Here is a 15,439-nt window from a genome sequence, read left to right as displayed (position 1 = left end):
TACTTCAAAAAATACACCTTATACCTTACAATCTACAGTATCTCTTATATTGTTTTTTTTTTATCATATTCAATGTTGAACAACTTTTTCAAAAACTTTGAGAATATATTTTCAATGGCGGACAAGTAATTGAAGTTTTTACTCAAGTGAAACCAGCTATAGCACACTGGAGGTATTTAGATATATGTAGTGGAATATAAAATTGGCTGTGAATTGTATACTAGAGTAAAGTGAAAATATCAATGATTGCGTATATAGACTTAGTTATTATTCATCACTGGGAACATAACCTTACTCTCTAACATTTCAAAACATATCTTTCAGTCATTCTTTACTGAACAATCAACGTCAATCAAACAGGATATGTTCTATAATGGATGATTTCAGTCAAATTTCAAGTGAAACGTAAGGTTAACTCTCCGCTCCCCACAGGGAGTTTCCTCTGGAGAACAAGGGTTAATCTGCGAGGTTGTCCCATCCTGTGCATGTGCAGGACCTGATCTGGTGTCAGCTGCCGGTTTATTTATACCAATAGACGTCGATGCTATCCACTGCTGAAGGAACTGCTCTGGGGTTAGTCAGTCCAACTCCTACCTGCTGTCCCGAGGGAAATTATATCCTTCTGCCAAGAAAAGTGTATTGTGACCTCCCCAGAAGCAGTGGGACATTGGCAGCGGGGTAGATGGCTATGGCAGAGGGGAACAAAGTGATTAGCAAACGGGGGCCCCGGTATGTGAACACGGGTTAAAAATAACCTCACTGACCCAATTTGTAGATAACATAGAACACAACCGCTAACTCTTCTTCTCAATTTGGCTTAATTGTTCTTGAAAGTCAACTTGCAATGGTAACAGTGAATCCCATTTATACTCCAGATGTGTTTTGTGAGAGTTTTAACGGGACTCAATCGATCTATAAAGGACAACCAGATCCTGATGATGGTCGCTTAAATACATTAAAGGAGGAGGGTGTTGACAGATAGGGGAAAAATCACAGAGTAAGAGGAGGTCTTTTGCATGACACATGATGAAAGAGAAACAGATGATTAGACTTTGTTTGTCGGCCTGTGAGCCAGTATGTGACAGTGATCAGCTGTCCAGTGAAGAGGAACAGCAGGATTAAGATTTAAGTCTTAACCATTGTGTCCGGTGTGAGCGAGCAAGAATCCACTCAACAACGAAAGTGCTCGGATATTCCTAGCTCCCCAGATATATCTGGCAGGGCCTTGGTGCATAGCTGACATTAGTGGAAATGTCGCATTTGTGATACACCCTGGCTATGGGCCATGGGAAATATTAAGCAACTGTCGAATTTAGACAACATCCTGTGGCGTAGAGAAAAACGGGAGCTACAAAGATGCAATGGGGTGGCTATTTGTGGATGGCGAGTGCCTCGAATATAGCGAGAGTTTTAAGTTTCAATATAAGCCCCCCTCTCTGAGCTGGAGCTTTCTGTGAATGAGGCCCAGGTTCCTATCACACCCAACCCCTGCACTGATTTTAGAACACAGGTGTTGACCTTAGTGAGCGGCTTGTGCTTGCAGCAGAAGAAAATGAACCCCTGAGCTCGGCCTGTTTCCCTCTGCAGTATCTGTAATCACCGTGTGGCCACACATATAAGGATCTACACATTCTATACGATCTTTCAGACAATAATTAGCAAGTGTGATGAACAAAAAAAATGCGTAACTAAGTGGTTCATAATGGCTGATGAGAAAGTGTTGCCCTTTAATTTAAAGTGTATTCTTTTAGTTGATATTTTTTAACAATCCCTGGATTTGGCCTCTCCACAAATACATCTTATGACATCAGTGTTTCCTTCTAAGTGTCATGGCGGCAAGATGGTCACCTTGGGGCCACCGGAGAATTTATTACTTGTTTTTATGGTGCCACAAGAGCACCCATATAACATATTCACACTCCTCACATATCATTAAGTGTGCTTCATTACCAGAGGCTTACGTTACAGTTTATCAAAGGATACAACACATTTGGTTGATTTGTCGTGTAGCTGCCTCACTAAGGTCATCACATGAAACATTTAAGAGATGCTTCGACAACAGTCACTTTTCCCTGTCTGACAATTATATAATGAAACTAGAGAGAGCGCAGAAACCAAACTGGGATGAAACTCAAGCTAGTCTTCAGCTGTGACCTGTGGCCTGCTGTAACTGCTGTTCTGACTGTACCCCCAAAACCAATAAAACACGCCCATCGTGCAGTTGCTTCCTTGTTTCTCTGTATCCCTCTTTCTCCCCTTTTTTTTCTCCAAAAAGGAGCCATTGACATTCGGTGTAAAAATCGAGGCTGGGTGAAGTGGGGGCTGAACAGAGGAACGGCAGGGGTGTAGGGTGTCTCGAGCCCAGTGCGAACAGCTGAGAGGTGTGATTTCACAGGCTGGCTCCCCCCTGTCAGGGCCCTGATTGGGCCGGACAGGAGGCGCAGGAGAGGCCCGGGCTTCTAAAGGACACCAACAGGTGGGAGGCCGCTTAGGAGGGGGGCGCTCCTGGCGGGATAGAAAAGGCCGGTCTGCAAGGCCTGTAGTGAGCACAATCCACCGGGCCAGATATGGAGGAGGATGGTTGATCGCAGAAGGTGAAGAGAGGCGAGGGGCAGGAGGAAGCTCAGGGAGAGTTTGAGATGAGTTTTGGCGTCAAAGGGTGGAAAGGGCAGCTTCAGTAAGGTTTGTCTCAGAGTTCAGTCTTTAAAAAAAAACTCTGTTTTTTGCCAACTTTTTGTAGAAAGCTTCACTTTTTTTGGTTTAGTGTAAAACAATTAATATTTGACATCCACATGTGGACAGTGCAGTGATGTGGTAATCTGAATCAATAGTCTTCCAGATTCAGATGTCGTAGACTTTTCCATGACCTGCAGCACCATGTGAGTGAAATCAGGCGTCAAAGCAAATGTTAGATGTTTAGATTTACGATAGACACGCTGTGGCAGAGCCTGACACCTCTGTCAGGTTAGGGGAAGATGAGGTGTGATACAGGAAAGAATCAGGGAATTATCTTCACAGTTTAATTAGAGTAGAAGGTTGAGTTTCTCATGGCCATGTTGTTCAGATCTGGTTAAAATAGCAGCATGTAGATATATTGGGGAAGTCACCAGTAGACAGAGTAGGAGAGGCTGGCTGAACCCAATGTTGCCTCAAGCTCAACTCCAGCTTCAGAAAACCACAAGAGGAGATGCAGGAGCATTAAATAAAGGTGAGTACATATGTTATTAATGTATTTCAAATGTTGTTGGGACCAACATAACTTGGCAGGGCATAATGTTTTAGGAGATAGCACAGATTTTGACCTTTGCATGCTTGAAGTCAGAAATTGCTTCACCCTCCAGAGTTATTTAAACACAAGGGAGTTCAGCATCATCCTTTTGGCATTGCCATAAAGGAGATGTGTGGTATTTAGTAGTATCAATCTAACATTTTGTCAGATACAAACAAAGTAGGTAATGTTTGAAAAATTAACCTTGAATAGGCAACGATTTACCAAAATGTGAAAGATCTATTTCGTCTAACCACACTTTGAATGTCTGATAAATCTGTGGCGCAGATGATCGAGCCGCAGTCACGTGTCCGTAGCCCTGTCCTTCCTTGCTCGCTCTGTCACAGTTAACCATTGTTAAGCCGGTTGTTCCTGCTACTCTGCAACTGTCTGTGACTATATGAAGGGTGCTTTGTGTCCGAGGAGAATCCAGTTGTTGCCCCTTGTGAGGACATGCTTCCTTATATCGCCATATTAATTCACCACTTATGGAATGTAAGGAAGTGTGTGGTTTCAATGGGTCATGAGCGCCAACCCAAGAAGAGCCACGCTGATTTCGTTTAGTATATATTTATTTAAGTGAATGCTAGAACATTTCCATTTTCATTCAGCATGAGTGTGCCTTTGTCTGTTTTATGAGATGGGGGCAGGGGGGGGGGGTGTCAGAGTTCATGAGCATGTGTGTGTGTGGCAGCGCAACAGGTGAAAGGCCTTTTCCCTCCTTCAGCTCAGACACATGCACAGTTAGAATTACTCTCAGTGCTGATGATCGGGTCTCAGGGACTTCTTGAAAAATTCCTGCCCTGCCTCAACGGCTGACAGTCAAGGAGGATTGACAGGCCACAGCTGTCACCCATTATAGCAACCACAGGACTCTCAAAAAAGGAAGAGGGGAGGGAAGGGATGTCACTGAGAGTGAAGGTTTGCTTCGGCAGGCTGGATTTGGAAGGAAATGGGGCGATGCCATGGGCTGTCAGGGTTCCCAAACCTTTAAATAGCACCTATCTGCTCGGTAACATGGAGACTTGTTTCTGCAGGATATGTCAGTGCTAATGACATTCATTTTCTCTCTGTTTCATCAGGTAAGGCTGAAGAGGACATGAAGGCCACACAGAAGATGTCCACCTTCCATTTCCTCTCTTTCTACTCTCCCATATCCTTCTATTTCTACGTCCTTTACCTCCTGTACCCTGCCCTCCTTCCTCCTGCTGTCACTGCCCTTTGCAGCCGAAGCAACACACCTTGCTGTGGCTGGTCAAACGGAACCAAGTCAGGTGTTTCTGTGAGGTTTGGTCCCCTTCAACCAGCTACTGCGTCGTGAATTCATTCAGCGTGGAATCAAGGACACAGTGGCATTGTGTTGTATGTTTTAAAGAGGTGTTAGTTTATTGAAAGTGATGTTATTTATTTTCTTTTGTAGTTTTGGTTTCCTGCATGGTAATTTATGTTTGAAAAAGCAAATGAATTATTTCTTACAACATCAAGTGTTAAATTAAATGTATTCTGAATGTATAAAGTGATAACCAAATGTGAAATATGTTTTGTAGAGTCAACTTTCCCTATACAAGCCCATTTAAAAATATTTTTGTGTATGTTTGTAGGGGTTTTCTTCCATTTATTATTTATAGTTGTATAAAATGTGTAGCATTTGTCCAAGTGTTACTAGTATAATGAGAAGTCATTATGTACACTCAATGTCTGATATAACATTCTGCGTTGTCTCAAATAAAAACGTGATTCATACAGTATTTGCAATTCATTGTTCAGTTTAAAAAGCCTCCATCAAAAGTTTAACTTACTCTATGAATGACACTCAATGATACTTACTGTAGTAATAATAATAACAATTATAATAATAAGAATATGTTGAACAATATAATGTTTTAATTATTTATTTTCCAACATACTTTAAAGGATATTTTTGTGAGCAGATTAGTCTTTGTTATTTGTTCTTCAGTAAAATGTGTGTGTGAGTGTGTGTAAATGGAATTGGCTATTATGGAACAGAGCATTGTATCATTTATAGGAATAAGAATAATTGGTGGTCTGATTATAAATGTTACTTTACTTTTAGTTAATTGTGCACTAATTTCCATAACCCATTGATAGTCGAAAACACGAAACACTTGTGACACAGATTCTTTAAAATACCTTATGGTTCTGAGTGTGTTTTTTTTAAATACTGCCTGTCATTTCAAAATGGTTATTAAAACAGAGAGTAAATGCATATTTAGTTTGATTTAATATATTTAGTTAGGACCCCTTTCTCTTAGTTCTAAAAGGTTCCCCAAACATTTATAAAATATTAACATTTATACATTTAATGCTGAAGGGATTCTTGTAATAACAAAACAAACTCAATTAAATCACAATAAGAATCAGATGGATTCAAGGTCATCTCATTAAAATATACTGTATAGTAATATACTATAATATTGTGGAAAGATTAATAGATATATTTATGGCCATATTATAAATAAACATAAGGGGCTGATCTTTGATCAGGAAGTCATTAAAAGTGATGCTTTCCTCCAGTGGTGGAATGTGACTAAGTACATTTACTAAATACTGGTAAACAATTGAGGAATTTAATTGAGTATTTTTACATTATGCTACTTCAATACTTTTTTCTCCACTACATTTATTCTAAAGATGTATCTACTATAGTACCTTTGCAGATTTAGATTATTAATGCACAATCAACTCATTCATTATCATAGATTATTATTAATTAAGCTACTCATTAGTATATTAAGTAATTCAAATAAATCCCACTTTAACCAATTGTATCATTGAAATGATGAACACATGTTATATCAAATATACAATAATTTAAAGTATATGGCGCTTAAAATGAGCCATTCCGTATAAAGAGTACTTTTACTTTTGGTACTTTAAGTATGTTTTGATGCTAATACTTCTGTGCTAATACTTAAGAACAGTTTTGAATGCTGGAGTTATTTGTAACACAATATTTTTTCACTGTAGTATTGCTACTCTGATAATAAAATACTCCTAAGCAACTGTACTTCTTCCACTTCTCCTTTAATCTCAGACTGAGATATAATAGTCGTCAAAATGTACAAATAAAAAGTCTTTATAACAAAATAATGAATGAAAAGAAACCGAAAAAGAAAATTATCATGACATAAACATTTACAGGAAAACACCTTTAGTTAAAGAGTAGATAGCAGTGTAATGTTTCTCCACCAGGGGGCGGTATTATATTTCCAGGCGGTAGTTTGTGCAGCAGCGGAGGAAGTTCAGCAGGAGAGTAAACATGGCTGACAGTGGAGTGACAGGTGAGTTCGTGAGTGTGTAACAGCTGGACTTTATAACTGTTCCCAGGTATTTGTATGACTTTACTGTGGGTGCGACGAAAACATGTCTTACACTAACATTCCTTGTTTTGAGGTATTTTGGTTTGGCTTGTAGCAAAGTTAATTTCCCTCAATGCTAGTGCTGCTAACGTTAGCATTTCAAGCAAGCCAGTTTAACGGTGTTGTGATGACATTGCATCAGCCTCTCGACTTGTTCATTTTTTATGAATACAACAACTGAAAGGGCTGTTTTAAGTTGTCGCTGTTGCAGGAAATAAAAGCCAACCAGTTCTATGAATGAGGTCGTTAGCATAAAGCGAGTGTCTGCTAACAGCATCACTAAAACTAAAGAGGTGGTAACTTAATGAAGGCTGGTTCGGTCTGATGAACTGATTTAAGGTCATCATGGTTTTTTCTTTTTACAGGTGGACCTGTCGGAAAAGATGGTGTACAACAAGCAAAGGTTAGTATGTCCTTAACATGTGTCACAGTCTAGTTGAAGGCTTCATATTTGGCTTGACGTAATGTTCGCTTAACAGATTGAAGGCAAAGAGCTGACCAAAGAGGAGAAGCAACGGCTGAGGAAAGAGAAGAAACAGCAGAAGAAAAACAAAGAGAAAAATGATGAGAAGGCTTCAAAGGAAAGAGAAGTTGCGGCTGCTCCAACTCCAACACAACCCTCACAGAAAGGTAAACATAATGAAGACCACACCAATGATTTTTGTAGTTGAAGGGATCATTATGTTACATGAGGCGTGTTTGTATTACATTGTGAATCTATTCCTAGCAGCTACCAGTGGATAACATCTGTGATATTTGTGAAGGAAATTCAAACTGGGATCTATACTTAATCTCCTCCTGAACCCACTGTTTCTCCCTCAGCTCCTTCAGCAGTGCCCGCTCCTGCATCACTTCCTGGGCCTGCCTCAGAACCTCAGCCAGCTAAGAGTAAAGCCGACTTGAAAGCTGAGAGGAGAGCCCGGCAAGAGGCTGAGAGAGCCTCCAAAAAGAAGGGAGACGCGGGTCAGCCGGCTGCCACAGGCAAACTTAAAGCAGCACCCAGTGAGCTGCAGCCAGGTACTGTAGCGGCCAGGAGGTCAGCATATGTGGTGACAATCTCATTTGATACAAATGTCATGCTTTTTATGTTTTCCAGTGGTGAAGAGGCTGCCAGAACATGTCCAAGTGGACAACCCAGATGTCTTAAAGAAACTGGCAAAGAAATTGGAGAGACAACAGGTTAGAAAACTTATGTTTCACCTCTAAAAACCATGAATCATCAGCTTGCCTTGAAATAATGACAATATGTGTTGGCTTTTGAGTTAAATCTAAGTATCTGCTAAATATATGAGTTGGAAAAAAGAACAGCCACCTTTTGAAAATAAAATGTATTTAGTTTATTATTTAATGTGCAGCATGGGGTTATTTCTTTTGACTGATCAACAATAACAAGCATATTCCCTTTTTTATATAGTATAAATAAACTGAATATTGCTTATTCTGGATTTTATGATGGTTTGGTCCAGTTTGTCCACCAATAGGTCTTTAAATACCACAGTCTTTATGAGACTCCAATTGTATAATAAGAAGATCATGTACGTTAACAACAGAAAAAGCACGTCAGGGATTTACATATGTCAGAGAAACTGTTTGGGGTGTCTCTGCACTCAGTGTTGCACTATCAGCGGTATCTAAACTTCACAGAGGAACTCCTAAAATGCAAAAAAGAAGAAAAGTAAAATACAATATGAGGTCTGCTGCAGGTGATCAAGAAGGACTGTGCTATATCCAGTTACAGTTCATTATTTCTGAGTAACTTGTCGTTGCACATTGTCTCATGTTAGGATATTTAACAACAATAACATTTTTCGGAGTGTCACCAACAATCCTAAAATACTCATGTCTAATCATGTTTCTTCATTCGTTGCATGAGATAATAACCACACTCATAACTGCATGTGATCATACCTAACTTTTCTTTCAGATGCCAGGGTGCAATGCTGCTTCAAATGTCGAGGTCTGCCTTCCTTACGTGTGAATACGTGCCATTGACATTTGTCTAGTTTTGTTTGCTAACCTGTAATCGTTTTCGTACGCCGGCACCGCTCAGAAATGAAAGGATGAAAACGTATTGTTTGGTCCGTTGATACAGAGGTGCTGTGGGATACGTTTGTTTGAGAAGTTGTTAATGTACCTTTTTGTCCTTCAGTGCGTTTACCTCCTCACTGAGCTGTTCGCTGTGCTTAAAGTTGCGCTGCTCTGTTTGTTTGGAGAGCATTTTAATAAAACATGCATACTACAAAGAAGTTTTTCTGTGTTGACGAAGTTAAACGTCTCAGGACATTTTATTTAAAAGTAACCTTCCATTAATATTAAAGGAATTTTGCTCTAAAGCAACTTAATTTTCTTCTCTGGTCGACTGAATTTGATTGTTTTTTATGTGTAGGCTGTGCTGTGACTCTGTGCTGTGTTGTAATCTTATGATCTCAGTTTTAACATCTAAATAACTGGAGGATAAAGACAAAGCTTTTGAATCTGTTTCAGATCCCACTCCGGTCAGACTACGGACACAAAGTCAGCCTGTTTTCTCATCTCCACCAGTACAGTCGCAAAGCCCCTCTAACACAGCAACTTGGGTAAGCGGACAAAATACCTTTAAGTACAGGAAGTTGTTTGATTTTAATCGTGGCAATTACTTTAAATCTGTTGCAGCATTCCCTCCACAGTGATTCATCCTGCTATTGTTCGCCTGGGTCTTCAGTACTCACAGGGCATTGTGGCAGGATCCAACGCTCGCTCTGTGGCTCTACTGCATGCTTTCAAACAGGTACAGAGCACACTCTATGTGGTCTTTACCATCCCATTGCTGTTCCCGTGCAGTATTTAGAACAAAACAGCAAGGCTACACTCACTTGCTTCTGTTGGTTTAGACATACTCCTCCTCGCTTTTGATGCTGTAACTGATTCATACTCATTCCACTGACCCTTCATACAAAGCTAAGCCAGCGATGGAGTTCATTTTCCATCTTATCAAACAAATAAAAGCAATCTCTTTTCCTGCTTCAGGTTATAATGGACTACTCTACGCCTCCAAATGAAGAGCTATCTAGAGACTTGGTCAACAAGCTGAAACCTTATATCAGGTATGAAACATGTCAGGCTTTATGCATAATCACTCAGTATATGTTTGATTACTAACTGTTTTCCTAATTTTGTTGAATTCAAAAGTACAGCTTTACACATATATATAATGCTCCTTCCTTATTTTTCTTGCAGTTTTTTGAATCAGTGTCGCCCTCTGTCCGCCAGCATGGGTAATGCAATCAAATACATCAAGAAAGAGATCTCCAATATTCCTAGTCAATGCAAAGAAGAAGAGGTATGTATCACATTACATGTTTCTCTTGTAGCAAACATATTCCACAAATACAGAAGAGTTCATGTGACTGATTTACAGTTATCCATCTTTTCCACATTCACTCTATAGGCAAAGAGCAAGCTGCTGAGCTGTATCGAGCGCTACATCGACGAGAAGATCAACCTTGCTGCTAAAGCTATCGCCAAGTCCTCCATAGAAAAGATCAGTGATGGAGACGTCATCCTAGTTTATGGATGGTAAGCCTCTCAATGCTAACTTGCAAGAAAAAAAATTAGGTGTGTGGTTCAGTTTAAGAATCTACTGTTTCCTGTTTCCAAGCATTGCTTAATTGTTGGTCATGCAAAATGGTAGCAACACCCATTATTCCAGATGCTAAATCCAAATTATAAACCACCCTTTACACTTTCTCTTCCTTTTTTCTGTCTTGCCCATTAAACTCCTGACTTCCTTCCGCATTTTCCCTCGAAAATGACTTATTTCCTCGCTCAGCTCATCGCTGGTCAACCACATCTTGTGCGAGGCCTTTGACAAGAAGAGGAAGTTCCGTGTGATTGTGGTGGACAGCAGGCCTCGACTGGAGGGCCGGGAGGCTCTGAGGCGCCTCGTCAAGAGGGGCATCAGCTGCACCTACGTCCTTATCTCCGCTGTCTCATACATTCTCCCTGAGGTACATTGACACATTCCAAGCATCCTTAGATATGAAATCAGGGAGAAGCCAAAGCATGTAATGTAATGTTTTTATGGCAAAATGATGCCTTGGCCTTGGACCTCTACAGGTATCGAAGGTGTTCCTCGGTGCTCACGCTCTGCTGGCCAACGGTTACGTCATGTCTCGCGTGGGAACGTCCCAGATCGCTCTGGTGGCCAAAGCCTTCAACGTGCCTGTGCTGGTGTGTTGTGAGACCTACAAGTTCTGTGAGCGGGTGCAGACGGATTCCTTCGTGTCCAATGAACTAGGTACGGAAGCCAGTGGATTGATGAATGTACCACAAGTATAAGCATTTGTTTCTTTAAAGTTATTTGATTTGTGTTACTGTCACTTCAGATTTGAGGTTTTAATCATAAATGCCATCATAATATAATACTAAATCAATTGTTTGGATAATTATACCACATTTGCTGATATCAAAAGTCTACTTTGAAGCCATTAAAGTTAACTCATAGGATCGCAATTGATACGACACGTCATATGACCATTTTACATTCAAACCAACTAACAACTTATAAAATAAGATTTTATAATTCTGTTGCTGGGCTCTTTCAGAAATTCATTTTAATAGACAAAGAAAAACACCTTATTTACTATAAAGTGCCCCAGTTCTAATTTTGTATAATAAAAAAGAGGAATGTGGATGATATTTCCTCTCTGATCATTGAATCAATATTGATAGATCGCTGGATATTGATACTCCTACTTAAATAGCTACCTTGTCTCATTGATTGAAATTCCTTCCAAACATAAGATTAGACCATTTATCTTTTCTTCTGTGCTTTCCAGATGACCCTGACGACCTCATTGTGACGCGTAAAGGGAGGACCCAGCTGGAGAACTGGCAGGAAGTGCCCAGGTCTCGGCCTGCTGAACTTGGTGTATGATGTGACGCCGCCTGATTTTGTGGACTTGGTCATCACAGATCTGGGAATGATCCCGTGCACCTCGGTCCCTGTGGTGCTGCGAGTGAAAAACGTGGACCAGTGAACGACCGTCTGCTCACATCTGTCTGAGCTTAGAGGTCGTTCCTCTGTGTTCTCCAGGGGGGAGTTTGAGCCTGAATGCTTGCACACAACACAAAACACCATGCTTTGAGCATGCAATAAATATATATCTGAAATGGCATATGCTTTTTAAACCGAGTCCATGTGTGTTTTTATAGATGAATTAGATAATGACCAGGGTTTGTTTCCCTTATGGGTGGGGAGGGTAGTTCTGTTTTTGTTATACATTTGGTATAGGCAAGATGTTTAAATGGATCCATATTGAGAATGGTTTATTTACAACAGAACATTTAATTGCCAGTATTTGGAGCTTAACGGTTCCAATGCGGTTGACAACCCGAACTTGTTGTCAACCGCAGCACGCTATTTCAAACTAGCCAGAAATGTTCCCCTAATTACAGTCGGAGATGCAGTATCTGTTTAGAGTTTGTGAGCCATAAAATCCCTCGGCCTAGTTTTTAATGACCATTGATTCACTGAACAAAATAAAAAAAGAGTGAGACAAACTAGGATTTCAGGCCAGAGAAACTCAGTTTGTTTATTTTATGCATGACGCTAGCGTGTGTCAAATCTCATATTGGTTTAACATTTTAATCTTGTCAGAGGGGGGGATCAAAGGTTATAATAAGCAATATTTTATTCCCAACTAACACGGTTGTTTTCTACTATAATTAGTAGAATAGTTTCCCCCTCAGTTTGTATTCAGTCATTTTCTAGCCCTTTAGGAGTGCTTATGGCCCTGCATGTCTTTGCAGCGGACATTTCTCGACATAATCAAGTGTGTTGAAATGAACAAATCCAAGCAAAGCAATATGTTTTGTTTTTCATTTTTTATTACAATACTTTATTAAAACTCTCAATCTCATTGGGTAGAAGCATCAAAACTGCTTTCCAATCAACAGCAAGACATTTGACATGTGACTAAACGCATTTTATCAGATCAGTTCAGATGTGTTCAGATTAAGATCAGAAAAGCAGGTGAAGACTAGATAATGTGCTGTAGTAGTTCATCTCAACGACTCTCTTTTAAAATGTAACTTTATACAGTAAAAATAAATGTCATCTCTTTGATCAGGACTTGGTTTTGCTGTGAGTGAAGAACATGTTCAACATGCAGCAACACTTTGTGAAATTCTCCAAGTAGTTCCATCATGTAAACGCACACACATTCAGTGCATGTTTAGCACAGATAAGAGCGAGCAAAGCCTCAGAATTCCCTTAATATAACTTGCTCATTAGTATCTTGTCATTTAAAAAATATAATTAAAGTGGTAACAGTGGTATTATTGCCAAAATGTAAAACTATTTAAAATGTTCAACTTGCTTTCCCCCTAAAATTGCACTGATGGTGCTTAAAAAATGTCTGTCAGTTTTAAAAATGTACCTAAATGAAATAAAGCTGACGCAAAAGTAATACAAAATGTAGTTTAGAAAAAAGCCTGGAGTCACCTCAGACTTTGTGTCAGCATTTTCCCTTTCGAATATAACTCATTGTGCAGTTCAGAGTGGCTCGGCCTTACGTCTCTGGGTGAGCCACAGCAGGAGAGAGATCACAAATGTTGATGCTCCAAGAGGCCCGAACACCTGCAGAACTGGGAACTCCCCCTATAGACAATAATAAATAAATACTTAGATTTAAATAATGAATAACCGAATTAAATGATTCCGATAAAAGAGCTCCCAGAACTGACCTCTCTGAGACACTTGTATCCATGATAGTTGTCAGCGCAACTGCACTCGAAGAAGCTCGGGCCGTAGGGAGCGCAGAGGGAGTTCTCCGGGCAGTTCATGGCTGAGGATTCGAAATAATGATAAGATAAACAGTTGTCATAATAAGCTACTGCAGGTTTATGATGTGAGGTGTATTAGATGGAACTTACACAGCTGTCCGATCTGGTTGCACATATCTTGTTGGCCTTCACAGAAGCGATTTCCCTCTTTGATCTCCACCTTTACCCAAGAAGTGTTGCCTCCTGGACAAGATAAGTCTTGTGGTAAAATCCTATAGACGTACAAAATTAAAATTGCAAAGAATTAAAATGTTATCATCGTGAGCTGCTATCATATTTTAGTTTCTGTAACAGAATACTTACATGTAATTTAACTCAACAAATCCTTGAAAGGCTGTGTCACTGATGTTGACAATGGGATTGAGTGAGAGGTCTCTGTAAAGCAATAGGTTGTAAGGTGAAAGAAAGTTTCAAAGACATAAATACGAGACGTGCATACATTAGTTGAGTTTGGTTCTAATATTCTTTGTGTGTGGCAATTGTAAATGAACATGTGTAATGGAGAACAAGTGCATCATACAATCTATGGTGTGAAAATGGTCATGCAGAAACAACAGGTACAGTGTATACTGTATTGTATGGAACTGTAGTTACTGTACATACATCATTAATGCTGTTGATGCTCTCTGAAGATCCTCCACATGAGTTAGTGAACAGTTGGACAGATCCAACCTGACAAAAACAAAAAAGATGGTTGAAACATTTACAATACAAAAATCATTTTGAAGATCTCATTTGGGAAAAGGCTACATCATTAGCAATGGCAGCTTTTATTAAAGACTGTAGTTAACACATTTTAACTTGTTTTTATTTGTACCGATGTCCTGTGCAATAATTGTTAACTTCCATTTTACCATACGTCATTTTAACTGAAATGTCATATTTCCGATAGACCCTGAAGGCGACATAAATGTCCTACCCGATGATGTGTTCAGGGTCGCTTGTGTTTTCATTTCTCAAGCAGCAGCGTCCTTCTATCCGACCAGCGGATGAGGAGCAGAACCGGCCCACTGCAGTGCCATTTTGGATAGTCCCGCTGCAGAGTTCACATACCTGCAGTTACAGATGATGACGAATGAGAAAACAGGTTGTAAACAACAACATTCCCGGTCACCCTACCTGGCACCAACAGCTAAGTTACATAAAACACGCTGTTTTGTAATATGTGGATACCGGTGATAAACAGCATGACAAATCCAAGTCTTACCTGCAGATCGGTCACCTGATAACTTCCGTAAAAACATAAATTAAAGACCAAAATAAGCACTGCAGGTTTAAGCTGGCTGCACCCAGCTTTCATTTTCATCGACTGAAGTCATATGATCCTACTGTAGCGGACACGTGACAGGAAGCTGGTCCAACACTTATCCACAAATCGAACTTAATTTTGCGCTATAATTGCGCATACACTCAATTTGGAGCATTTCATGAAAAATAACAGAATAAACAGCAGCTAGAGAATACATAGAGGAATCATCTGACTTTGGGGATTTTGTTGAACATTTTAAATGTATTAAAATAAAATAAAAATGTGTAGGTCAAAAAGGCTTTTCTTTCATTTATTGCAACCTTTTAATCATTCGACCATTTTCCCCTCATTTAAAGTAAATGTGTTGTGGGTTGCAACATACTAACAAGTCCATATAGATTAACATATTATATAAACCTATTTCGTTACATTTCTAATATTGTTGACAAAATGTAGATGCATTTTTTTCTGTCTAATGAATTTTGACTGCGCTTTCACTGTCACTTTGGGGTGCACCAATTACAATGGGGACTTCTAGTAATAATATCTTGTGAGGTTCAAAATACAAAAGAAAACATGTTTTTGCATACTTTAAATGTCATTTTGTATTTATATTAACTCAGGTGTAAAATCTGTGACGAAAAAGATGCTAGTAAGCCCTTTATATTTTGCTTGCGTAATATTGACCACCCCCGGCTGCAACCGAGATGGTTTTGT

At 39.6% G+C, this 15,439-nt stretch overlaps 2 protein-coding genes and 1 long non-coding RNA gene across 3 annotated transcripts; 2 read left to right on the top strand and 1 right to left on the bottom strand.

Moving 5' to 3' along the window:
- The first annotated feature begins 2,431 nt into the window (after positions 1-2,431).
- Positions 2,432-5,013, top strand: LOC134877103 (uncharacterized). Its single transcript, XR_010167529.1, has 2 exons — positions 2,432-3,208; positions 4,351-5,013. It is a non-coding gene; the product is annotated as an uncharacterized LOC134877103 (long non-coding RNA).
- A 1,471-nt stretch (positions 5,014-6,484) lies between these two features.
- Positions 6,485-11,817, top strand: eif2b4 (eukaryotic translation initiation factor 2B, subunit 4 delta). Its single transcript, XM_063902170.1, is given in 15 exon segments — positions 6,485-6,570; positions 7,014-7,051; positions 7,128-7,278; positions 7,471-7,665; positions 7,745-7,827; positions 8,573-8,605; positions 9,133-9,224; positions 9,301-9,415; positions 9,655-9,731; positions 9,865-9,967; positions 10,076-10,203; positions 10,457-10,634; positions 10,744-10,924; positions 11,466-11,530; positions 11,532-11,817. Coding segments are annotated over 15 exon segments (1,596 nt in total). The 5' UTR covers positions 6,485-6,548; the 3' UTR covers positions 11,667-11,817.
- A 681-nt stretch (positions 11,818-12,498) lies between these two features.
- Positions 12,499-14,819, bottom strand: atraid (all-trans retinoic acid-induced differentiation factor). Its single transcript, XM_063902171.1, has 7 exons — positions 14,681-14,819; positions 14,393-14,526; positions 14,077-14,145; positions 13,777-13,848; positions 13,564-13,685; positions 13,375-13,475; positions 12,499-13,288 (listed from the first exon to the last, which is right to left on the bottom strand). Exons 1-7 carry the CDS (start codon positions 14,777-14,779, stop codon positions 13,184-13,186), a joined length of 702 nt encoding a protein of 233 aa, XP_063758241.1. The 5' UTR covers positions 14,780-14,819; the 3' UTR covers positions 12,499-13,183.
- Between the last annotated feature and the right edge of the window lie 620 nt (positions 14,820-15,439).

Source organism: Eleginops maclovinus, chromosome 15 (assembly GCF_036324505.1).
Source record: "Eleginops maclovinus isolate JMC-PN-2008 ecotype Puerto Natales chromosome 15, JC_Emac_rtc_rv5, whole genome shotgun sequence".
In the NCBI taxonomy this organism is placed as follows: Eukaryota; Metazoa; Chordata; class Actinopteri; order Perciformes; family Eleginopidae; genus Eleginops; species Eleginops maclovinus.
The sequence above is the reverse complement of the archived record's forward strand: the minus strand, read 5'-3'. Positions and strand labels throughout refer to the sequence as shown.

Coding starts and splice junctions, on each gene's coding strand:
- atraid (XM_063902171.1), bottom strand. CDS start 14,779: ATGAAAATGAAAGCTGGGTGCAGCCAGCTTAAACCTGCAGTGCTTATT. Junction 14,146..14,392: donor GACCCTGAACACATCATCGG/GTAGGACATTTA, acceptor TGTTTTTGTCAG/GTTGGATCTGTCCAACTGTT. Junction 13,849..14,076: donor GCATCAACAGCATTAATGAT/GTATGTACAGTA, acceptor ATTGCTTTACAG/AGACCTCTCACTCAATCCCA.